General features: G+C 43.6%; 1 protein-coding gene across 3 annotated transcripts in view; it reads left to right on the plus strand.

The window, feature by feature from the left end:
• Positions 1 to 406: 406 nt before the first annotated feature.
• The window catches only part of IFT43 (intraflagellar transport 43), an 81,777-nt gene continuing 55,512 nt past the window's right edge, over positions 407 to 26,671 (plus strand). The window contains exons 1-2 of one of the 3 annotated variants that reach the window (XM_038545341.1): positions 407 to 555; positions 3,631 to 3,720. In XM_038545341.1, coding sequence (XP_038401269.1) covers positions 502 to 555; positions 3,631 to 3,720 — 144 coding nt within the window. In that variant the 5' untranslated portion in view covers positions 407 to 501. Of the gene's footprint in view, positions 556 to 3,630; positions 3,721 to 15,386; positions 15,420 to 16,850; positions 16,912 to 26,671 lie in introns of those variants that run through there. The other 2 variants (XM_038545343.1, XM_038545342.1) reach the window with 2 other exon arrangements.

A 26,671-nucleotide genomic window follows, 5' to 3' on the forward strand; every position in this document is an offset into this window, starting at 1 on the left:
TTCCGTTAGAAACTATTTATTTGCCCCTGACCACTCCCCCCTCCTGTGAGCCTGTTTTCTTATCTGTCTGATGGAGATAAGAGACTCACCTTGTTTTTCACATAAGGTTATTATACCCTTCCCGTGAGCTAATAAGTCTTAAAGTCCTTTATTCATAGCGAAAGGCTATATAAATAGAAGGGATCGATTTAATCACTACTGTTACTGGTAGTGCTTTGTTCTTAATTAACACCTATTTAGAAAGAGCTACAAATGCAGACAGTTCCTAAAGGCTAATATATTTCTTTTTCACTGTCCCCTAGGAGCGACCTTAGCGGAATTTAACAGAAGTCAGACAAGGCAGTTTAGGAGAGTTTTGGGTTTAAATTCAAAGGGGGCTGCACAGAATCCAGGAATAATGTCGCGGATCCTTTAAATATGGAGATAAAGGGGGCGGAGCCGTCGCCAGGGACGCGACCGGGCCGCCGGGTTTCCAGGAAATGACGTCAGGCGGCCGCGGAGATGGAGGACCTGCTGGACCTCGGCGGGGAGCGGCGTCGCGGCTCGACCACCTCCGTGAGGACCGCCTTGGGGGCCGGGGGCTAGGATTTGGCGGGTGGGGAGGAGCGCGCTGGCCGCCCGGCTTCCCGGAGGCGCCCCGGCCTGGCGTGGCCGCGGTGGCCGCAGCGGGCGGGCGGGCGCGGGGTGAGGCCCGGGAAGAGGCGGCGGCAGCTGCCCCGCCCCCGGGGCGCGGTGCGCTCGGCCGCCGCGGGCCTGGGGTTTGCTCTCTGCGAACTTCTCTAAAAGCAGCAAGACGGGACCTGCCCCTGCCGGCCTCTGAGCCTCCAGCAGGCTCCGCTCTTAGAGCCCCCGGTGCTAGCACACCTGGAAGGAGCGTCTGCGGGGCTGCCCGGGGGCGCCCCGGCCAGGGTCGCGCTTGCACCCACCCTAGGGCTTCCCCCTGACATTTCTCGTGCCCGAAGTTCATGTCAGAACCGCAGTGTTTTACGCGTGGAAGGCAGGCTGGCAGGCCGGCTGAAGGGCCTCTTGTTGCCCGCAGTTCCCACGGGGTGGGGGTGGGTGGGCGTGACCTTAGGTTTATGATTTATAACGTGGAGTGGTGGCCAGGTGCTGGGGGGCCTGGAGGTCAAATGGAGTGTGAAGCTGCTTACTGGGGTTAAAAAAAAAAAAAAAGTTAACATCGTGTGTCAACTACTCAAGTTTCAAATATTAAACGAACCCTCCCCAACCTCGGTTTCCTTATCTCTAGAATGGAGATGTTATCTACTTCAAAGTGCTTCGGTGAAGGTGAAATGGAGTAGTGTATGGGAGGCATTTAATACAGTGCCTGGCACGTGCTAGGTTCTTAGAAGTTAGCTGCTGTGGCTTCTGAGGCTGTGATTTACCCACTTATGTACATTGTCAGTAGATCATTGATGTAGCTTCAAGACCCAGGCTTAATGTTGTTGAGCTCCATTACCATCCCATCAAGCCTCTTTCTTTCTTTCTTTCTTTCTTTCTTTCTTTCTTTCTTTCTGTCTGTCTGTCTGTCTGTCTTTCTTTCTTTCTTTCTTTCTTTCTTTCTTTCTTTCATTTATTTATCAATGAGACACACACACACACACACACAGAGGCAGAGGGAGGAGCAGGCTCCATGGAGGGAGCCCAATGCAGGATTCGATCCTGGGACTCCAGGATCACACCCCAGGCCAAAGGCAGGCTCTAAACTGCCGAGCCACACGGGGATCCCCAGCATCAAGCCTTTCTTACCTTTAAAAATTTGTCAAGATCACAGTCCCTAGAAGATTGGGGCACACAGCAGGTTTTTACTTTCTGCTATGGAAGCTCTAAGTGCTTTTGAAGGGCCCTGGTAAACATCAGCCGTCTTCCAAGGTCCTGGAGGCAAGAATATAGTGTTCTAGGATAAAGCAGGTTGCTTGACTGACCAGTATCAGGTTACTGGGTCTTTCTGATATGTGAACTTGTTTTAGTCTCTGAGAATGTAGTTATGCATTCATGCTTTCAACAAATACTTACTGAGTTCTCACTGTGTATCAGGCACCGTGTTAGGTGCTGGAGCTATAGCAGTGAAAACAAAACAAAAAAAACCCCACAGGGGTACCTGGCTGGCTCAGTCTGGAGCATGCAACCCTTGATCTCAGGCCTCACGTTGGGTATATAAATCATTTAGAAAAAATAAAGTCTTAAACAGCAACAACAAGCAGCAAAGTCCTTGTCCTCGGAGGGCTTACAATCCAGCGGGGGAAGATGGACAATCAACAGACTCTACATTTACAATAGATGTACATTTAAGTATAGTAAAGTAGTTTTGCTACAGGTCATTCCTGTGGATTTAGGCAGGATCTTCAAAAAGCTTAAAACCTTAAAATACTTAACAGTTATTAGAGAAACCATCTGTAAACTGCATTTAGAGACAAGATCATTGAATTTTTGTTTTGACACAACTACACGTAGTATGCCATGTTCTGATACTAAATGTTCGGATAAAGGGGAAAGAGTGATAGCCAAACGGGCGGAATTATCTGCCTTGGGAAGAAAATGGGTGGCTGCTCAGAAAGATGGTTTCCGTCATCCCTGGAACCCAAATTATTGGTAAGAGTTGGAAAAGTAAGCAGTACATAGGGGTTTTTAGGCAACCCACGTGTAACCCCTCTCAGTGTATTGGTGCAGGCGGTTCTTAGAACATCTGAAAACTGAAACTCCAGCCTGAGATAGTGGAAAGAACTGAGGATCTGAAGGCAGAAGATTTTGCTCTTCAATTTACGTCTGCCACTTACCTGCCTTCTTGGGCCCTGCTTTCCACGTTTGTGAAATGGCCTCAGTCCTAGTCCCTGTGAGAATCCAGGGAAGCCACATCTAATGAGATCTAAAAGGGCTTATATTACTGCAGGTTTTAGAAAAGCCAACATATGAAAATAGAAATATTTCAGTATCCACTAGTCTGCCTAAGTAAAGTTTTCTTTCTGTGCTGGGAAGCATATTTGAGACACTGAGCCTCTACCCCAGGAAGGCTTTGGGAAACACCTGCAGATGGTTCATTTGATGACTCAGAATTTAAAGTGTTCTGATTTCGGAAGCTAATGTCTCAAAATTCTTGTAAGAGATTTCCTTTGCTATTTAGATGCACACGTCCAGTTAGTATATACATCAAAGCAAATGCTGTCTATATTTCTCTAGTACTAGTTGCCATGTATTTTAGGAATTCTTTCCCTGAAAAAGCCTTTTTAATAACAATTTCATGCCAAGCTGCAGCTTTGAAATGAGGCCTTTCTAGAATCCTGCATAGGAACGTGAGAGCCTTTACCACGTTCCCTGAGCTTTGGCATGAGATCTCTGTTCATTCTAAAGGAATGTCTGCGTGCATTTCTTTGGGTAGGAAATATCTATGGCAGTTAAAAGAGAAACGTGTGATCATTAATCCAGGAATTTTGTGTTTTCCTAGCAAATAGAAATGGTGTCAGGTGCTTTGTATTAAGTGTGTGGAGCATTTTTGAAAAATAGATTCAACTTATTCAAATCCCATCCTCCATGTCATCATAAATCCTGTCCTTGCTTACCTTCCCAGAATTCCCATCCTCATAGTGGCTCAAAGATGTTTAGGTCAGCAGTGCTCCTCATCTCTCCTTACAGGGGCCCAGGATGGGTCGCCGAGCTCAACAGGAATCAGCTCAAGTTGAGAATCACCTCAGTGGCAAGAACTCTTCAATTCTGACTGGAGAGGTGAGTATTTAAAAAAAAAAAAAAAAGTTTTCCAAGAGTTAGTAATTACTTAATGAGCAAGGATTTGATATTCCATATTTCTTCTCTATAATGCCAGCCCTTCCTCCCATCTTGATTTGGGAATTCCCTTCCTTGGCGTTTGTCCTATTAGCAAGAAATGAAAGAGGAACGTTTTTCCTTTGATGCCAGAATAGTTTCTGTGCATTGCTTTATGTTCTCAGTGAAGAACATTCTTAGGTTCGCTGAAGCAGGGGACTGGGAAGTTTGAAAATCCAGTGGAAATCCAGGTTTTTATTTCTGCCGAATAGATGCCAGTGAGGCATGCTGGTGACGTAAGGTTGGATTACACAGCTGGACGTTTGCTCTCAGTGGTGACCTGCACTTGCTACAGTTTTCAGGCAGGAAGGGGATTAGTCCTGGCCTCGCTTTCCTGGAAACTTTTCTGAGTGGCCTGGAATTGTGGGAATTTATCCAGTTGCTCCGTGGAGGGTGGGTAATCCTGATGAGCAACGCTTTAAATGCCAGGGCACTATTTTTGGCAGTTTACTCACAGCCCCTTTGCACCTTCCTGTCCATTTGAACAAATTTTACTCTTTTCAAGAGTCAGTTTTAGGATAATTTGTCTGTCAGCTCTTCCTGACTTCCCTGGGCTACCTTAGGGACCCTTCTCCTTGGTGCCCATAGCGTGTCTTACAGGACATCTATATGTTCTCACATTGCACGCTAATTTTTTTTTTATGTATCTGTCGGCCCCACTAGACAGTGAGTTCCCACACAGCAGGACACGGCTTCTCAGTTACCTAGTTCATTGGCCATGGTAGGTGTAAAGTAGATGAGGGGATCTACACTGAGAAGCCTAAGGAGCTAGGCAGGTGCATTAGCAAAGCATGCTGGGGACAATACATAGGGACACTTACTTATGTATCGCATAGGTAGGAATATTCTTCACTTTCTTTTGCGTAGAAAGTAAGTACTCCAGCATTTCTGTAAGCATTCCACATGGTTTTTAAATTTATCTTTTACTTTCTCACTTACTGTAGAAATGTGGGTGCAGGGAATCATTACTTTCAGATAACAGTCATGCCAGCACAGAGGAGCTGGTGGCTGACCCTTGGCCTCATTGCCTGGAGACAGAGGGAGAGTCTGGGAGTTGGACTGAAGGAACCAGAGGTCACATGTCCCCTGTAAAGAGGTAACCACTATCTAGCTAAAGCTGACTGATGCTGTGGGGAATACAGGCCCAGTATTGCCAGATCCTCTGATTTTCTGAGAGATGCTGGCAATCTAAAATTTTATGAGAAAGCAGCACGTTTTTACAGGTTAGCAACTAAGTATAACAATTAAATCATCCAGAAGAGCTGGATTAGGCCTGAGGGTTGTCCATGTATGACTTTGGCCACTGCCCATATATTATAGTGCTTATTACATTGTACTCTAATTGTTTCCATGACTGACTCCCTAGTAAGAGGTGAGTTTTTGGGAGGCAGCCTGTCACTCACAGTACCTAGCACAGGCATGCAGCTGACAGCACGGGGTCAGGGGTGAAGTACACAATGTGCAATGAGGGCCATCACAGGCTGGGGAAGAGTGTTGCAGGATGGGGGATGGGTAGGTAGTGGTGCACTGGAGGCCCAGTTAAGGGGGACGGTGGTATAATGTAAGAAGATGGTGAAAGAACACATATCCCACCCAACCCTGGGCCTCAGGGAGCTTGAACTACAGTAGTGTATGTCTTCTGAGAGCAAACTAGGTTAATGGAAGTCTCCTCTTGGCCTCTGGCCACTTTAGACTGCAAACATAGGAAGATCCATCCCAATAGCAAATCTTTCAGTCATTCGTTCAACAAAGTAGTTATGGAAGGTTACTATGTGCCGGGCACCATTGCAGAGAGTTGGCATATTTCAGTGAACAAAAGAAACAAAAATCTCCTGTCATAATGGAACTTAGATTCCTGTGGTCACTGGCAGCCAGAAAGACTACTCACACATCTTATAATTGTGAAGGAGGTTCCAGCCACCTGTAGGGGTTAGGTGATGGCCTTGTGGTGGGCTGGGATATTCTGGAATGATGTGATGGTCCTGAGGCCCTGTGTAACCCCCACACCAAATCAGCTTCTAGGCTGGGTCAGCTTCTAGGCATTGTTCACCTACCCATCACCTTCCCTTTGGCTCCCAGGGGAGAGTCAGTACTGTGAGCAGCTAACTTCCAAGTCATAGACTGTGATGAACTTTTAAGGATTTCAGCCTTTCTGGAATGCCCGACATTTACCTCTGGGCTTTATCATTTTCCTGGGAGAGCATGCTGAAAAGTCATTCTGTTCTTCACCCAGTTGGTGCCTCTGACAGTGACATGCCAGTCAGAATTTCAAGATTCCTTCTTTCCCTGGGTTGATTGAGGTTTAAAGTGGTGTGGGCAACCTCCCCCGGGGCCAGATGCTCACTGTGCTGTGTGGGACTTTTCGGCTGTTTCTTTCTAAAATTAGATCCCGAGACTTTTGTGTGTGCCCATTTACATTCCAATTCTGAGTGTATGACCTGATGTATTTATTTTTGTCCTCTTGCTAACTATATTCTAGGGTGAAGCCACCCATGAAAATGTAAACATGGTACCTGGGGGCTATCAGACATACAGTAGAATTTCTGTAGAATTAAGTAGGAATGTTTGTTTTGAGGCAAGGTGGTGGGGTTGGGCGTTCTGGTGGAGGAAGCAGAGAGGCAGTCTGCTGGAGTAGAGAGAACACAGGGCTTGGCACCAGAAAACCGGGGCTTGCTTGAGACCTGGCTCTGCTAATTGCCTGGATCTTGAACAAGTCTACTAATCTCTCTAATCCCCTATTTCACTATCTGTCAAGGGATGGTAACCACACCACCAGGTTGATGTGGGGATTCAGAGAGAGGTGCCTCTGACAGTGCTTCAGTAAACTGAAAAGCACTGCACACACGTATGTTTGTTCAGTAAACTAGTGAATAGGTGATGATTGGACAGTGCTTTGCCATTTTTATTAAAGGGCAGTCACATAGGAAGATGGGAGCCTGATCTCTTGTCAAACTGACTTGGAAGTCTCTTCGGAGGATCTGACTCATGTTCCATAGGTAGACTAGTAGTGATCCAAGGCAGTTTTTATGTTTTTCTGGGTGTAGTGAGCATTCCTTATGAAGAGTGGATAAGAGCACAGGCCTTGGGGTCATTGATGCCTGGATTGAAATCCTGGCTTGGCCACACATGAACCCTAGGACTTAAGAGGTTATTCAACCTCTTTCATTCCCCCAACTTTTTTTTTTTTTTAGGATTTATTTTTTAGAAAGAGAGCTCATGTGAGCGAGCACAGGCAGGGTAGGCGCAGAAGGAGAGAGAGAGGGTCTCAAGCAGACTCTTCGCTGAGCCCATCATGGGGCTCAATCTCACAACCCTGAGATCATGACCTGAGGCCAAACCAAGAGTCAGACGCCCAACGGACTGAGCCCCCCAGGCGCCCCGGGCATGATTTTTCTAATAGCAAGAAGTCCAATGGAGAGCAGAGCAGGGTAGGTGTAGTCACTGGGCAACATCCTGCATTACCCTGGCCCCTTCTCTCTTCCTGCTCCACCGTCTGGAGCCTGTGACTTGCTCCCATGGCTGCAAGATGGCTGGTTGTTCCCCAGAGATCAGATCTGCATTCTAGGCAGGAAGAGGGGCAATAGTTGAAGAGTTCAAAGTGCATGTCTACTACGTTTGTTCTTTCTTATGAGGAAAACAGTAGCCAGAGACCTCACCACGGAGACTTCTAGTTACATTTTGTTGGTCAGAACTGGCTCTTAAAACCACCTTGAGGTTTGAGGGACCTTTCAACAAGGTGTGTTGCCACAGCCATAACATTGGGGTTTTGGGTCAGGAAGAAAGGCTGTCAAGTAGTAGGCAACTTGCAACCGACGTGCCATAATTTTTTTAAAAATAGAATTCAGGGGATCCCTGGGTGGCTCAGCGGTTTGGTGCCTGCCTTTGGCCCAGGGCGCGATCCTGGAGTCCCGAGATCGAGTCCCACGTCAGGCTCCCTGCATGGAGCCTGCCTCTCCCTCTGCCTGTGTCTCTGCCTCTCTCTCTCTCTATCATAAATAAATAAAATCTTAAAAAAAAAAAGAATTACTTAAAAAAAAATAAAATAATAAAAATAAAAATAGAATTCATATAAAGGTTTTCATCATAGATTTAGGTATGACAGGGAAGAATTATTTTTAGTAGTAACAACAAAAAATCCACATTCTTCTCCAGAGTTCTCATTTAAAGTTGTGCAGAGAGATCAGTGAAAAATTATATACCTTGAAATTCCAGGATACCGGACTGAGTTGCCTTTGCCAACTCTTCTGGATCTTTTCCTTCTGCCCCTTTTCTCTGTAACCTCTTGGGGCTCTTTGCCTTGACCTTTGGCTCACTTCCCAAGTGGTTAAATGTTTCCTCCTTCTCTAAGAGGAGAGGGAATGTCTCTTTATTTGCCTGGTCATCCTGTAAATTTCAAATAATTTGGAAGAGCTCCAACTATCTACTACTATCCAACTATCTACTAGCTCCAACTATCTACTGAGTAACCTGAGAGATGAGCTCTCCATGTAGTTTCACTAGCTCAGAGTTGGTTAGAGTTGTACCTGCTTCTTTCGGGTTGTCCTAAAGAAGTTAGGTAATGCACGTAAAGTGTCATAGCACAGTCTCCGGCTCACAGGAATCTCAAGAAAGGACAAGCATTAAGAAAGTTTATGACTGCAGTCTTCTGCTTTTTGGGGTTTGGGGGCCGCCTGTCACAAATCAGGCTCAGATTACTGGATGCAGAGTTCAGCTGGCAGTTTAGGTTGGTATTGTGGGTTACTGAGAATTTTATCGAGAAGTAGTTCCATGACGGGTATCTACACGTCTGCAATGTAGAACTTTCTCTGGTCTGGGCAGCTCTGAGAATCAAACTGAATTTCTCTGCTTGATTTTTCACTTTCTGTTGATTCAAATGATTCTGCTCTTACACAGCTCCTTCAGGAAAAGACCATAAAGTTACACTACCATATAATGGGATTGGTGAAAAGTAATCTCGGACAAAACTTGTTTAGGTCTGGCCTATCTTTGGGATAAGCACTTCTCCTCCTCTTCATGGCTTAACTTTTAGTTTGCAGACTGTCTTTTTAATAATTTTGGCTTATGTTGGCCTGATTGCTATCCGTCTGTTAACTGCATGCAGTGTCCTGGGTAAGCCTCATGGTAGCTCTGGACATGGGTACTCCTCTTACCTTATTTCAGCTATGAAGACTCTGAGACTTTGAGGGGTTGGATGACTGGTCCAGTGTCACTGAGCTCATTTCTGACTCTAATCTAGTCTCCGTGACTCCTGCTAGGTTGGTAGACACACACACCTCCCAGCAGAGAAAGGCTTTTGGAGAAGAGCAGACAGGCTTTTGGGTTACTCCTTTGGAATCCTTCTGGAGCAGGAGTAGGTTCTCACTTGATGACCCTTGTTCATCCACTTGTCTGGAGAAATGTTTGAGTCACAGCTGTTCCCTTTCTCTCCACCCTCCACCTCCCCCCCCACCCCCAATCCCTTCAGTGTTCCTCCTAGGACGCAGAACTGAAAGTTAGCCAGATTCTCTCGCAGGAATCTGAGCAATGCTGTTGGGCTCATGTTCCCAAATTAGGCCAATTTCCTCATCCCTCAGCAGCTTCACTCAGCTGGAGCTCCCTCGGCGCTTTGCATGACGTCTCTCGCCCTCCGCCTGTTCCCTGACTACTCTGCCAACCAGGCAGCTATTTTCAGCCCCATAGGGTTATCTGCTGACCCTTTTTGGTGACATTTTTCTTCTTTCTCACAAAAATAACTTTCCTGATTGGTCACATTTTTCAGCCTTTTTCGTAGGCGCACTCCAATGGGCTGGATTGAATGATGCTTCTGATAACGTCGTTGAGTAGGGATGCAGGGAATTTGATGTAGAACTGTTTGTGAGGAATGTGTTTTCCACACTTCATATTTATGTCGTGCTTTGCATGCTTCAGTTTTGAACTCTCTCTTAGGGTGGGCGATGCACATCACTCACTATCCCTAGGGCCGCCACTGTGTGGGAGGGAATGTCAACTGAGGGTAGAGCCTGCCATTGGAAATAGCATCCTGAGATTCTCTTCTAGTGCCTGGCTCTTTCATTGTCCTAGCACGACACGCTTGGACAGCTTATGACTCATTTTGCTATCTATAAAGGCAGAGAGAGTCACCCTTGCTGAACTTCAGCAGGTCCCAGATTGAAAGGTGGTGCTTGAACAGCACTTGAAGGTCCTCTTTGACACCTGTGGACAGGGTTAGGTGAGAAATATTTGTAGAGTTTAGCCCAGTGCCCCACATTAGCTATTGTTCTTGTGATCTGCAGAACCTGAGAAGTAGACAGGATTATCATCTTGTCTTTATTACCCCCCTCTGCCAAACATTAGGTATATACCCTGGGCAAGTTCCTTACCAATCCTAAGCCTTGTTCCTCAGCTCAACAGATCACATGGAGATAACAGTAGTAGCTATCTATTAGTGTTGTTGGAAGATTAAATAAGAAAATGTATAAAGCTCTTCCAATAGTGCCTGGCATATGTTATTACTGTTTATCCATGTTATGGATAAGGTATTATCCAGTTAGCTTCAATTGCAATTCTGTTCAAGATAATGGAGGTATTCATATATCTTAGAACTAACTGGCCCTTAGGACCAGAAACATTTGGACAAGGAGCCCTTTTGGTGAGAATTCTTTGTGCCACTTGAGACCTATTTTATTTGTTTCCTCTGGTGACACTTCTCCCTCTGCAACAGACCAGTTATCTGCTAGTCTCTTGCTTCTTTCCAAAACCCAACCCTCTATGTAGAGGTTGTCAGTCTTTCCAAAGAATAATCTTTAATTGCTGGTTTATATCATTCTGTCATTCTGGGGAAATATGGGTAGAAAATGAGGAGGGCAAGAGTGACCTTGGTGACTTCAGTTACCTTTGAGCAGAAGGTAATATCTATTAATTTTTTTCATTCATTCGCTTGTGAAACTGGCTTGAGAATTTTCTACATGCCAGACATTGTGCTTGGAGCTGGCAATATAGTAATAAACCTGACATTCTCCCTGTCCTCTCAGAACTTTGATCTGGAGGCTGCAGAGAAGTAAGTGCCAGATGGGGGTGAACACAGAAAAATACAGGAATACCTACATTGAGCCTTTTTTATTCTGGGGGACATCCAGAAAGATTGTCGAGGAAAAAATCATGCTTGAGGTGAGACTGCAAGGATGAGTAGATGTGAGCCCAGGGAAGGAGCAGAGAAAATTATACTCCCAAGTGGAGGGATGAGCATATGCCAAGTCATGGAGGTAAGGGAGAAAGCATGGCATTGCCAGGTTTCTTAGAGGAGCAGTTGACCCTACCAGTGATGGAGCGATGGTTGGAAGTGACTTTTGCAAGCAATGAAATGGTTCTCAAATATTCTAAAACTAGCTCCCTTGTATTTTTCGACAAATGAACAATATGAGGCCAAGGTTTTTTATATGACACTAAAATAATTGGTAATATTGTGATAATATATATATTTGACTGACCTTTCTGTGGTTTTCTAGCCTTTCATTGATGAATCTTCAGTGCAGCCATTACACTCCACTGTATGTGTTTATGTTTACTGGTCAAGAAAAATTCAAAGGTGTGCCAACTACGGTATTGCTGACTTGTAGCTCTCCTGGCTTATCTTTTTTTTTTTTAAGATTTTATTTATTTATTCCTGAGAGACACAGAGAGAAAGAGAGAGAGAGAGAGAGAGAGAGAGAGAGAGAGAGAGAATGAGGCTGAGACACAGGCAGAGGGAGAAGCAGGCTCATGCAGAGAGCCGGACATGGGACCTGACCCCAGGTCTCCAGGATCACGCCCTGGACTGAAGGTGGCGCTAAACCGCTGAGCCACCGGGGCTGCCCAGTGGCTTATCCTTTATAAGGACAAGCTCAGTAGACTAGTAGTTTACAGTGTTCACACTTCATTTGTATCTTGAAAATTCTTAGTTTCCTCTGAGAATTTTTCTGTATGTAGATTGTTGTTCTCATATATAGATATAGATATATACGTGTATATATATATACACACACACATATATATATTCTTTATTTATATATATATATTCTTTGTATGAGCTATATATAGATCCTAGGAACCCTGGAGAGAAATCTGCCCACTATGGAAGTAACATTGAGGGGATCCCTGGGTGGCTTTAGTGCCTGTCTTCAGCCCAGGGCATGATCCTGGAATCCTGGGATTGAGTCCCGCATTGGGCTCCCTGCATGGAGCCTGCTTCTCCTCTGCCTGTGTCTCTGCCTCTCTCTCTCTGTCTCTCATGAATAATAAATAAAATCTTTTTTTTTAAAAAAAAAGGAATTAACATTGAATTAGTCATGATCTGATAGGATTTAGAACATGTCCTTTAATTTCACAAAATAAGAGACTAAGTATTCCAAATTCTGCTATTATAAGTATATATGCTAGATGCTTAATAAAAATATATGTACATGAATCAATGATACAGACCAAATTGGTGGCTATGACAGATTGCTACTGCATTGCCTCAGGAGGATGAGAGCCTGCAGCTCAGCATTCTTAATTGGTATTAAAAGAACATACTTCTGATTTAACAACACAGGTCGTACCTACTTATGACCCAATTCAAGAGACTTCAGATTCCGTTGTAATGTCAAAATTTGGTATGACTCCTTTTTGGAATAAGTAGAATACTGGCTTTTGTTCAGAGATCTTTTTTTTTTTTTTTTTTTGGTATGTGAAAATTTTCATGATAATGATACTTTTGTTGTAATGAGAATTGACTTATATTCAGACAAGAGTCCCAGAGCAAAGATTTTTCAGAATCTATGGCTATAAATACCATCCTATTAGGGAAAAAAGTATCAAGAATTGGCAAACTGGTTTAAGCCTCTATTAACTTACCTGAACTGTAGCAGTTTGCCTATGACTGGACTCTTCTGTTTTGTTTCTGCCATCCTACAACTCAGCTAGAGTGGTCTAATAAAAATGTGCATCATTCATTTCATACTCAAAACCCTTTAATAGATTCCCATTGTATTTAGGATTAAAAAAAATCCTAAGGGTGCCTGACTGGCTCACTCAGTAAAACATGCCACTCTCAATCTTGGGGATCATGAGTTCAAGCCTCACATTGGAGAGCTCACTAAAAAAAAGGAAAAAAAATCCTGATCCTTACCTGAACCTGTATGATTTGGTACTTGCCTACATCTCCCTCCTCATTTCACACCTGCCACCTTACTGTAGCTTCATCGAGTTTCACTTTGCTTATGAAGTTCCTTACTTATTCTAGTTCCCTAGAATACTATAGTTCAATAGAATGGACAGGACTGGAGTGGATCCCTAGAATATTCATCCCTAGTCTTGCCTGGGCTGACCCCTACTTCTCTTCTCTACTTGGTTCAGCATGAATATCACTCCTTTTTTTTTTTTTTTAAAGATTTATTTATTTATTCATGAGAGACACAGACTGAGGGAAAGAGAGAGACAGAGACATAGGCAGAGGGAGAAGCAGGCTCCTCGCAGGGAGCCTGATGTGGGACCTGATCCTGGGTCCTGGGATCACGATCTGAGCTGAAGGCAGGTGCCCAACCATTGAGCCACCCAGGCATCCCAGTATCACTCCTTTTTAAATAAGAATATTACCCTTCTCATTACCTCTCTAGCTTTTTTTTAAAAAAACTTTTTCTATCATTTCATCTGCAGTTTGTAATTATTTTTGTATAATTATATATGTCCTTGTCCCTCACTAATTGCAAGCTCTAGAAGTGCCTGTTCTGCTCCGCCTGAGCCTGTCACTTTGTAGGTCCTCAGTAAGGTACTTGTCCAGTGAATGACGGACAGGTGAGGGGGGATGTTACGTTCAGTGTAGAGACAGATTAGCTTGAGAGAGCTGGAGACGTCCAAGAAGCTTTGCTGGAGTGCATGCTTTGGACTGGGCTCTGAGCTGGAGGTAGAGATTTGGGAGTCAGTATTGAGGTGGTAAATAGAAGCCCAGCTCTGTTAAGGGAGAGTTTATAGAATAAGAAAACAGGCCTTTGGACAGAATCAAAGGAACACACAGCCAAAGAATGTCTCACAAAAAGGAGTTGAGGAGGAGGACCTGCCAGAGTGGGGAGGGGAAACGCAGGCACCTGTGGGGTCCGGGAGCCAAGGTAAGGAGGAAGGGTCAGGAGTATTTGATGTCACTAAGAAGGCCTGAGCAGCATCTGTTGGATTTAGCAATAGGATGGTCTCTGAGATTTCACATGAAAATGCATGGCTGTTTTGAAAAGGTATGTCTGTGTCCCACCTGTCTTGCTTATGGTGGCTTATGTACCTTACTTTGGGAAACAGTTAACTCAAACCTGGCCAAGTGAGTGAAAAGAAGAGGTCAGTGCCCAGAGACATTTTTAAGAGAAGACAGATAGGATGTGGGAGCAGATTGGTTGTTGGAGGCAGGAGCAAGGACAGTCTGGAGTTCACCCTGCATGTAGTGAGCATGACTGAATAGATACTGATAACTTTGAGACTGAGTGTTTAAGAGTCTCAGTCGTGGGGGAAACAAGAAGGGATTGTAGTTTCAGTTCAGGGCGTGTTGAATTTGAGTTGCCCTCAGGATTTTTAAAGAGGTCTGTCAAGTAAACAGTTGAAAATGTGGTCTGGAGCTTAAGAGAAAAAGTTGAAAACTAGTGATAACTGATGTGGGAGTCATCAGGACTGGAACATCTAAGAACATACTGGAAAAACTTCTCATTCCTGTGGGTAGCTCACAGACCTTTCATGATTTCCAGATGCAAATACGTGAGGATTTCTTTTTAAATTTTTTTAAAAGATTTTATTTATTTATTTATTCATAAGAGACACAGAGACAGAGAGGCAGAGACATAGGCAGAGGGAGAAGCAGGCTCCATGCAGGGAGCTGGAGATGCAGGACTCCATCCCTGGACCTCAGGATCACGACCTGAGTCAAAGGCAGGTAGATACTCAACTGCTGAGCCACCCAGGCGTCCCAGTGCATGAGGATTTTAAACAGAAGAGCTACGATCAAATTAGCTTTTTATTGTTATTATTATTTTATTTATTTATTTATTTATTTATTTATTTATTTATTTATTTATTTTAGAGAAAGGGCACATGTAAGCAGGGGATAGGGGACAGAGGCAGAGAGAGAGAAGAGAGAGAGAGAATATCCCAAGCAGGCTCCATGCCCAGTGTGGAGCGCGACACAGGCCTCAGCCTCAACCCTGAAATCATGAGCTGAGCTGAAATCAAGAGTTGGATGCTTAACCCACTGAGCCCCCCCGGCACCCCTATTATTATTTTTTTAATTTGCAATTTATAAGGAGCACTTTGGCAAGCATTGGTCATGAATGGATCCAGGTTTTGGGGACCCTGAGACTTACATAGTTTGAAGGCCTTATTTAAGAAAAATAAGTCAGAATTATGGGCTCCAAATGAGCTATGAAAGTACATACTTATTTATAAGGAGAAAAGAAATCATAAATCATAGCTAATTTACGAGAGCAATGGAGATTCAGATGTCTTTCTTAGGAGAGCTTGTTAGGCAGTGTACAAGAAACACTTACATAGAAAATGCCTCCTGATAGCATCCCTTTCCTGTCTAGAATACTCTGAAACTGCTAAGAGCCCATGCCGGTATGGAGTACAGATTGGAGGTAAGTGAGGCTGAACCAGGGAGGATCCAGCTGAAAGAAGGAGGGGACTGGATATTTCAGGGATGGAGCAGTTCTAGTTATGACATATTGGAATAAGTAGCAAGGTCATTGGTGTTTAAGGAGTCAGGGAATTCCCAGGCTGAGCATTGGATTGAACTGTTGATATGAGCATTGACTTTGCTTAGAGCAGTTGTGGATCAGTAACACCCCAATTTTTTATCAGTCTGCTCAGTGCGGTTGTTGTGATGGACACGAAGAAGGAAGGAAAGGCCATGCAGCCAAACGATATGAGTTTCAGGAGAAGTATTCCACAAAAATTTGGAAGACTAATGGTCTCGAGTGAGCCTCCCCCGGGGTCCTGGTTTGTGGAGTTTTACAAAATGAATAGGCTCTACTTGAAAGAACTGCCAGAGAAAAGACTTCCATGGGGGAAGGCTGAGATTTTGGAGAGGTGAGGAGATGGAAATGGTGTGCTGTGAATAAAGAATATCCAGTGGGTTAGGAACCAGAAGATTGTGATCAGAAGGCCTCATTGAAATCATTAGTTAGGCTAGATTTCTTCTCATTACATAGCATGTCAATAATTACCAAGAGGGAGCAGAACGATAGTAAAATATTTTTTTAATAATGGTATTTTACAGGAAACGGGTACTGACTGATGTTGAATGTCATTGACAATGGACTGAAACATTTTTGGTCACATGCCTTTACCCAGTATAATAGAGAATTATGTTAGCCTGTTTAGCCAGTTGCTTTTATATTCCATTTTAGTCTCTCCGTTGGCCTTTTAGGTATAGTTTTTTATACTTTATTTTAGTGGTTGTTCCAGGAAATAGAATATACATCTGTAACTCATCCCTGGCTACATGGAGTTACTATTATAGCCCTTCGCATAAAATGTGAGAACCTTGCAAGTAGCATAAGTCAATTGACCCATTATCCTGTGTGCTGGTGATGTCACATACTTTAAAATTATTTACTTCAGAAACTCCACAGTACCACCTGTTGCTTCATTTTAAATAGTTGTCATTTAGAGACATTAAGAGGAAAAGATAATCTTATATCTATCCACATGTTTACCACTCTGGTGTTCTTCATTTCTTCCTGGTAGAACTAGGTTTCCATCTGGCATCATTTCTCTTTAGTTTGAAGAACTTCCCTTAGCATTTCTTATAGTATGAATTTGCTAAGAACCACTGCCTATTTCCTTGGTCTGAAAATATTTTTTATTTCACTCTCATTTCTGAAGGATATTTCCATCCACATAGAGTTCTGGATTGAGAACTTTTTTTCCTTTCGGCACTTTAAAGGTCCTCATTCCTTTGTCCTCTGGCCTTGATTGTTTTCTGAGGATTGTTCTCCTTTGTGTAAATCTTTTCTCCTCTCTCTTGCTGCTTTAAAGATTTCCTTTTTATCTTCTTTGGTTTTCAGCAGGTTGCCTGTGATGTGGCTAGCTGTGATTTGCTTGGAATTTAGTGAGGTTCTTAGATCGGTAAGTCAGTATTTTTTACCAAATTTGGGAAACTTTAGGCCATTTCTTCAAATATATCTTTACCCCATTTTCTCTCTCCTTGTTCCTGGGACTCCAATCACAAATGTGTTAAACTGCTTGATATTGTTTCATTGGTTTGTCTTATATTTTTTGTCCCTAGAGCATTGTTAATTTTTTTCCCTTTTATCTTTTTTTTTTCCTTCAAACTAGATATTTTCTGACTTCAAGTTCAGTGATTATTTCTTCTGCTGTCATCAAACTAAACTTTTTATCGCAGATATGGAACTTTTAAGTTCTAAATTTCCATTTGTTTTTCTTTCCTTTTTTTTTTTTTTAAATGGTTTGCTTCTATTAGATCTCCCATTTGTGCACTCATTCTGATCATCTTTTCTTTAGAGTCCTTGAACATAGTTATGATACCGCTTTAAAACCTTTAGATGTTAATTCCAATACCTAGGTCATCTTGGGGTCAGTTTTTGTTGGTTTTTCTTTTGATTTTAGGTCACATTTTCATGTTTCTTCACATGTCCAGTTGTTTTTGTTTGTACACAGGATCTTGTGGCTAATACATTGCGGAAACTCTGGATCATGTTACCGTCCTCTGAAGAATGTTTATTATTGCTTTAGTGTAGGCAGTTTCATTATTTGCAGAGCACCTTGAACATATGAAGACTTGCTTTTAAGCTTTAATAGGTCAGGTCTAGTTTGGTGTTGCCTTAGTCCTAGAGTGAATCCTGTAGTCCTGGGTCACGGTCTTTACTCCGAAGGTATTATTCACTTGAGATTTCAATGGAAAACTCAAGGTGCATACCAAGTACCTTCAACCTGGTGCAATTCAGTCCAATTTCTGTCCCCTGCAGGGAGCAGCAGTCACAGTCTCATCTTTACTCAGCAATTTTTTGTACTTTTTTTTTCTTTTTGTCTCTTTAGCAGTTGCTTTTCACTGGGGTTCTCGATGCAGCTCAGGTATAGCCTAAAGGATTTTAGGGGAGTTTAAATGCAGATCTAGGGCTCCTTTCTTCCCAGGATTTCTCCCTTTCTATTTTTAGTGACTCTGGCAGCCCCCAAATTTGTCCTCAAGCCAATAAAACTGCAGCTTCCTGCTTGAGTCCTAGCTGCTTCAGTTGCTGCTCAGATTGAAGAGTGCACTCAAGGGGAAAATCCATTTCAACATGGATTTTTACCCAGTACAGTTTTTTTTGTCTTTCAGGGGTCAAGTCCCCTCCAGTTTCTGCCTGCTTTTGTTTGCCCTCCTGTGCCTTCGAATAGTTGTTTTATATATTTCATGCAGAGTTCATAGTTGTTATCTGTGTGAACGTTAGTAGGATACAAACTGCTCTCCCATTACGGAATCCAGAACCTGCCAATTGCTTTTGAATTGTTTCAGAATCTATTGTGGTTGTTTTTCCAAGTGGTACTGTTGGCAGGAAAAGAATGAGAGTGGTTGTTGCAGAAACAGATTATGTCGATTTCGTTTTAAGATAACTAATGTGGGCGTTCGGGTCCATTAGCTACTGAGACAGAAAGTGTTCTGACCCCAGTGGTGCACTTGGAAGTAATGGTCAGAAACATGGGTGTGAAAGAGCCCAGAGAACTGTGATACAGTCACCAGGATGGCAGGGCCCATTCATGCACATATTGTGCTGAGTGCTCCGAAAAATTAATCTAGAAAGGCCTCTAAAGTTGGGGAGGTTGGCAGTGGATTATTTGAAGGATAGGGAGGTCTTTCTGTATATACAACTTCAAACTGAGTAGCAAAACGTATAGATTAAGTGACTACCTAGGTCATGCCTGTTGTGTTCGGCACCATCACCTGGGAGGAGTAGAATGGCTGGCCTTCAGCCTTTCTCCTTCCAGAAAGGGGGATTGCGGGGGGGGGGGGGGGGGATGAGAGCCTGAGAAATCAATGCTGGGCTTGAACTGACAAGCTGAATAAGAGATTGAACATAGCATGTTGTAAGCCCAGTCTATGAGGAAGTTTTTACGAACATGAGAAAACCAAGAGCAAATGTAGCAAGTCTTTCATAAACTAAATGTAATCAAACTCCTGGTTTGTATCCTTCCTCTGGAGAGATTGAAAAAGTCTCTTCTTTAGTGAAATGATGAGAGGAAATGGTTTTTTTTTTTTAAAAAGATTCTTAACAAAACTAAAAACTGTTAATTCTGTACTATCAACCACCTCCTACTCCCCACAAACAAACTTTGTCTTTTGAAATATTGACAGCCCATGAAATTTTGAAGTTCAGGAAATCAGTTCTAGAATCTTTTAAAAAAAAATTTGTAATTACTGAATTACTCAATGTTGGGAGTGGGTAGAGTCAAGTGTGGGTGCTAACTTGCTGGACATGATCTTGCATATGCTAGCACCTTCTCCTCTTGCTTCCACAAGTGAGGCAGGATAAAAAAGAACTGCAGCGTGGGCCCTATGGTATCCAGCATCTCACCATGGTGACAAGCGAGGAGTAGAGCCATGCATTGCTCTTTCTAGGTCTTCTGTGATGGGGACCGCCAGCCCACAGTTTAATACTTCTTTCAAGCTCCCTCCCTTTCTTTTCCATCATCGCCCTTTGAGGAATCTTGTGAGAGATCAGGTTTCTTAAGGCATAAAGGTTACAGCTTGCTCCTCTGTTCTCAACTTCCTCCAAGTGACTCTACTCTGGATCTGGTTGAGGTAGCAAGTCTAGACTGTTCTTATCCAAAGTCACAGGTGCCAGGAGGGGTTGCCTCTGGAGTTCTGGGAATTTACACCCTCAACATCATGCACGTTTCTGGCTTCACACATGCCAGACAGATTTTAGCAAACTGAGAGGAGTTAAGAGAATGACAGATACGTATTGCTTTTGATTTATGATGAAAGTTGAAAGGAATGTTTGTTTTGGCTGGACTGCAAAAAGTATGGGGGAATGGGGCATTCCTTTATAAGTGTCTGGAAGGTATAGACTCAAGAAGAGGGAACAGCTGCTTTAGGATGACCCAGAGGGGCAGAAATGAGATTAAGAGGATACCATCCAAGGTGGAAAAATCCAGGGTGAATTTTAAGAATGATTTTTGAGGCCGAAATATGTTCTCTTTGGATCAGCCACTTCAGCAAACTGCTGGCAGCCCCAACTCATGAGTCATTTGAAGTGGGCAGTTTGATGACCGTGTACTGAGATATGGGAAATGGGATATGGGTCTTTTATTACAGAGTATGTGGGAATATTTGGTGAAGTGTGACACCACCAGAGTAATTGCCAGACACTGTGATTGTCCTAAGCATCACATTTATTTCTCAGTGAGCAGCAGAACTGTGGCTTCCTCTTCTTGATTCAGGTAACTTTAAAGAATTTCTCTGTCTTCAGGGAGGCTGGAATAGGTAAGAATTGGATCCTTGGAAGGAAACTTGTGCAAGGCAGCCCCCGCTAAAGGTCTCTGCAGTGTTTGCCTGACAGAGACTTCCTGTTGTCTCAACCCTAGGCATTCAAGATTCTTGGCTCCAAAGTGTGCATTTTATTACCATTATGAATTCTGAATTCTGATAAATAGTATGGCAGCCACTAGCACCACCATTTACTGTGTGCTCTGTGCCAGAGATGGTCTCTAGTGTTAACAGTGGATCTGTAAGAAACTCAGGACCATTGTTGTGTTTCACACGAGGAAAAGAAGGCTGAGTGAAGACATGACTAGCTCAAGTCTGTACAGCCAGAAAGTGACGATCCTAGAATTTGAAACCAGGACTCTCCCTCCTTTCCCTGCAACCTGTCCCTCCACCCCTCCTTTAAAACTATGGCTTGTCCCATTTCCTTCTTTCTGGCAAACTCCCTTCTCCCCATATTTAGTTACTCATTCTTCAACCTACTGCTCTGTTGGTCTGGGGAGCATATCTTGTGACATGCAGTGAGACAGCCACTTTTTAAGTTAGAAGATTTATATTGAACTCGTCTTAATATGGTTTGGCCCAGTGCTCAATGACAGTATAGTTTATTTTTGGCATCGCTTCTTAATCCTGACTTTACCCTTAACCCATCTTTCGGCTGACTGCACCAAAGAGGTAAGGGTCCGACCAAGCTACTTTCTGGTCTTCTCATCTTATTGAACACACAATGTCATGAGCAGAAACATCTTACCCTGTGCCCAGGAAGTAAAGGAAGGAGATGGTCCTTTTGGTTTGGTCTTCCCAAGCTTTACCCTTGTCATTCTAGTCTCTCTCATTATTAGGAATTTTTGTTTCAGCCCAGACAGTCTTTTCTGTAGCTCCTCTGTCTTTTCAAGCCTATTCTAGCTGGCATGCATCTAATGTCCAGGAATTCAAGTATCACCCGATTGAGTGCCAAGCTTTGGTGTCAGAGACTTAGACTTGAATCTTTGCTCTGTGACTTTCCAACAGGATGACTGTAGGTGAGTCAACCTCTCAGTTTCATTTTCTTCATTGGTGAATGTGGTGTGTGGTGGCATGAGGATTCTGTAGAGCAATCCTGCGAAAGCTATGGCATGTAGCAAACCCTCAAGGGATGTTGGCTAGTATTATTATCATTAGCTATGAATTAGTATATTCTTTGTCATTGCCTAGATTGGCTTATTTGCCATCGATCCAAGTCTTTTTGCTTATTCTCACTTTTCTCTGTACCTAGTCTTCTCTTTTTGTCTCCATCTCCTTCATACCAGCTCAAACCGATGATAAATATTCTATCATCATATATATCTATTAGCCTATATCCTTTCTCCTTGAACTGAAAATACCATAATTAATAGACTCCTAGGATCACAAAATTACAGCACTGAGAGGAATCCTTTCTAGCTTGAGTGAAAATCCAGAATCATGGAACTAGTCAGTGGTAAAATCAGGACTAGGACCTAGATTACTTGGTGTCCAATCTAGTGTTCTTTCCACTACATTTTTTTCTTACCCAAATTTCACGTACCTGTATATATACACAACTAAAATATAATCCACAGTAAGTTGAATTTTGGGGGAGGGTGTAAAGAAGCACTTTGTATAGAAAGCTCATTCTTCTGTCACTGGTAGCTCTGACAGGGATCTCAAGACCAGAGATTTGGGGTGTAGAGTTGTTTTCTGGTCCTCAGGGTGTTGATGTTAAGAATTCCCAGCTATGAAGTGAAGAATATCTGTCCCTATTCAGCATGGGTCTTTCCTGAACAGATAGATTCATGAACAACCCTCATTGTGCCCCTCCTCATCATCATCTCTGCCTTTTGTCTCTTTTGTTAACCTAAACTTTATATATCTGATTTCCTTCTTTTTTTAACTTTACATTAAAATCATAAACATCCAGAAAAACAGACACAATAAACACAATAGTACAATGAACAACATATACTGACCACCTAGCTTCCACTATTACCAATAACAGCTATATTTGCATGAATATAATTTATAAACTATTTTAAAATATATATTTAAGTGTCATATTTTTTTGCTGAATTATTTCAAAGCAAACATCATGACATATCACTTTAATACTTTAGTACCTATCTCTAAAAAATGAGGATGTTTTCATAAAAATCCACAATTCCACACCCAACAGTGTTCGCAGTTCTCTAACATCATCTACTATTACTCGGTCCGTATTCATTTTCCCCAATTGTCATCAAATGTCTTCTATTTTTTAAAAAGGATTTATTTATTTATTTGAGAGAAAGAGCACACAGGAGAAGACAGGAGGAAGAAGCAGACTCCCCACTGAGCAGGGAGCCCAAGATAGGGATCATGACATGAGCTGAAGGCAGATGCTCAACCAACCAAGCCACCCAAGTGCCCCTCACATGTCTTTTATGGCTATTTTTTTCAAATCAGTATCTAATCAAGAACCATTTCATTGCATTTCTCTTAAGTCTCTCTTAATTTAGAATAGTCTCCCCAACAAACACACCTTTTTAGTGGTATTGACTTTTTGGGCCAGTTGTCCTATAGAGTCCCCCCCGCGTTGGATTTGTCTGATTCTTCCTTCCTGCTCTCACTCTTATTCTTGCAGTAAGCTGGAAATCACATCAGAAGGCTTGATGAACATTAGCAGCAGGAGTTTTTCCCAGGTGGTGCTGTGTGCTTCGAGTGGCAGCGCCTCACCTCCCACTGGTAATGCTGCCAAGTTTGATCAGTGAGTTAGGGTCATGATAAGTATCTCTGTTGTGAAGGAACATTTTCTCCCTTGTGACTACACGTGATGTATAGGGAGATTCTTTGGCACCATGAGAATGTCTAGTGCCCCATCAATCAATCTTTCACCCAATGGCTTTAACATCTACTGACACCCAAGTTTCTTTCTTATACTTAAAACAGATTTTACATTTTGTTATGTCTATTTCATCTTGAAAGAGCTATGCTTACTCCCAGGGGTTCACTTTTTAGTTTAGATGATATCCATTACCTTCCATGACCTTAAATCCATGATGGAGAAACTGAGCTATGGTGCATTAGTTGTCACATCCAGGGTGGAGGCTGGAGGCAGAAGTTGGCAGAGATGGAAGTGGGCTTGGAGGACAGGTCTGAGGAATGCACACCAGCCCCTGTGTTGTACCCATGTCCTTAATCAGTGTTAGTCTTGTCTCTCATCAAGGATATAAGAACACCTTTCTTGGCTCTTTTGTCAGGTTGCTAGAGACAGGAAGAGAAGTTTGCTTTTAGCCAACAATCAAGGGTTGAACATGGGAGCTGGGTTGGCCCTACGAGCTGGGAGATAGAAGGGTGGAGTGAAGTCTACAACATCTTGCCTAACTGAATGTCTTTGCTGTTGGGAATTTATGTGTGTGTTTGCACTGAATTTTTGAAACAGGTTGCTGTTTGGATTTGGGACTGATTCATACTGTAGGGGTTTCTCCGGGACTTTCGAGAGTGTGTGAGAAGTTTCTAAACCCAAAAGACTCCTTTTTTGGCACTGCAGCATCTTTTTCTATTTCGGCATCTTAAGAATCTGGGGGAACCATATAAAGATCAGAAGCAAGTCTGGCCCTAAAGGCTCCCTGTGACAGAGTAATTCCAGTTCCTTGAATCCTGGCCCATTCGGATAAGGCCATATAAAGCGGCTGTTTCCTGAATCGCCTGCTCCCTGCATCTCACAGGCTCCTTTTTGTAGAATGCTGGTATTTCAGGACCGCAACCACTGGTCACGTGCTTCCAACTCTTTACTCTCAGTCTCTCCTGCCCCCTGTTTATTTTTGGAGAGAGCACATTTTTGCTTCTCTTCAGGAGCTATGCGGGGTCCTGCCCCCTCCGTCCATCAGGCGGCAGCCCCAGCAGGCAGTGCTCATTTCCCACACTCGGAGACGTGACTCCAGCTTTCAAGAGAGAACATGCGGGATGCACTGCCTGCGGGCTACTGTCACCCGTTCCTATTTCTGGCCCTCGTGGTGTTGCACATTTTAAGACTCTATCCTTCTTAAAGCAAGTTTGGATAGTGTTACCTGGCAGTAAGTCTGCCCAAATTGGAAATGGTTTTCCCAGCAGATGTCTTGGGGCTATGCCTCTGTGTTTCAGAGCAATGTAAAGGAGAAACCAGGACTTTTGAAATCTAGAATCAGGTCTTCTTTCTGGCTTTTAAGATCACTTGAGCTGTCCCCCCTTTCACTGCATCCAGGGTGGATTTTTGTTTGTTTTGTTATATTTGTTTTCCCTCCTCCTAACACGGGGATAGCAAACAGACTTCTTCCAAAGTCATGACTCAGATTGGTAATATCTTCCCAAGTGCTTGAAGGATTCTGGAGTTGCTGGGCTCCATGAGAAAAAATGCCAGGACTCACACTATCTTAGCCTGCCTAAAGAGTGAGTTTCTAGTTTAGAGGATGAATGAAGAGTAAATTCCTTTTCCTTTAAATGCCCGGGTCATTACACAGAGAACTCAGACACATAATATTTGAGAGCAAATAAATCATACATTCGGGCAGCCCGGGTGGCCCAACAGTTTAGCGCCGCCTTTGGCCCGGGGCGTGGTCCTGGAGACCCGGGATCAGGTCCCGTGTCAGGCTCTCTGTATGGAGCCTGCTTCTTTCTCTGCCTGTGTCTCTGCCTCTCTCTCTTTCTCTCTCTCTCATGAATAAATAAATAAAATCTTTTAAAAAACCCATACATTCATGTCCTCTTGTCCTACCCAGACCTGATAGGCAGGAGAGGGAAGGACCCCTGGCCCCAAACCAAAGGCCCATAACGAAAGGGTTATAACTTTGCACCACTCCAGGCAGGGACCAGAGCTCTGACGGTCAGGCTGGGGAACGCATGCAGGCCCCTAAAATCCCCCAGCATCTCATCTGTCACCTTGGGAAAGGGGAAGCAGAGTTCTGGCTGGGCTGGTCCTAAAAGGGGCAGCAGGAGTGGTGTGGCCTATGAGTGTGTTCTGTGTTTCAGATCACCCTGAGAGAAAGCTGTGGCATGCTTTTTGAAACAGGGCTTCCTAAGTATTTAGATGTCATCATAGCTCTTAGGAGGGGCAGCCAAGCACTCACAGGCTGGACTGTCCATGCAAAGGACCTGCCAGACCTTTCGAATTACACTGCTAGAAGCCAGTCATCTCCTTACATTTCAGACAGATCATTTGCACCTTAGGTCAAACCGCTGCATTATGATCACGTTGCATCCGCTTCCACTTCTGGCGTGCATTGTAAAGTAAGAGTTGCCAAACTGCTCCCTCCTCCCCCACCCCCAGGAGTTTCCCAGGGACTTCTACCCCTGACGATCAGTGAATAGTGTTGGCTGTCGCCCAGTGTTATGTGCCATCCTGGAATCCCTATACCTTGAATCTAGGTCCTTTAGAAATGATTTTCCTTTTCATCTCTGTTTGTATTTGAAATCTGTGAGGTTTCCTTTCACTCTCCTTGTCCTCAGCACTTCCTGGCCTGGCACATTTCTGTTTAGTCTTCAGTTGTGTACTGCGTTCTGTCTTCATGATGACCTTGGAGAAAGTATTCTGGTAAAACCACCAGAGATGGCAAGAAAACTGCAAAATTAAAAAAAAAAAAAGAAAACTGCAAAATTCAGGGGAACTGCACCATGGTTGAGAGATTCCCCCTCAGCTTGTCTTTGGACCTTGAATGCAGCTTGTCCCTAGAATAAACCCCTGTCTCCATCCCTGACACCTGCCTCCTACCTCTGATGCAGGCTCCTAAGTTTTCAAGTGAGCCTGACGTGCCGTCACATGGAGTTGATACACACCCGATGCATGCGAATGTGGCCTCTTCTCTGCCTCACTGAACAGGGGCAACATTTAAGGACACAGGTGACATCTGCTTTTTCCATCTCATCCCACGCACGTAGGACAGTGCCCAGTTCCCCACATGGGGAAGGAAGTTAGATTCTGGGGAAGAGCCTTCATAACTTAATAGTGATCAATTAAGTCTGTTTCATCTAGACAGGGTAATCGTGGGTGGCCATAACAAGACTCATAGGAGGGAGTATTAAAAAAAAAAAAAGTTTTTACCCTGGGACCCAAAGTCCTAGACTGAGCATAAGGATTTCCCATGAGGGAGGAGACAACTCCGGCTTCATGTCCCAGCCCTTGCTTGCAGAGAGCATGTTCTGCACGCCCCTCTGGTCTCCCATGTGCCCCTGCACTGTCTCCTGAGTTTGGCCGAGACTCCTAGTAGGGAGAACAGGCCTCGGCCCCACTCTGCCCAGAGAATTTCTTGTCATCTCAGGGAAGAGTAGCTTAACACAGTTTTTATGACATCATGTCAGCTCTTGAAGTCTTCAGTCACTTGTGGGAAAACCCTGATTTTGGAAGCAGTTTTTCAGTCCTGTGGAGTGTGGAGGTGTGACTCTTATGTGGTGATCTTT

The sequence above is a fragment of the Canis lupus genome, chromosome 8 (assembly GCF_011100685.1).
Source record: "Canis lupus familiaris isolate Mischka breed German Shepherd chromosome 8, alternate assembly UU_Cfam_GSD_1.0, whole genome shotgun sequence".
Taxonomy (NCBI): Eukaryota; Metazoa; Chordata; class Mammalia; order Carnivora; family Canidae; genus Canis; species Canis lupus.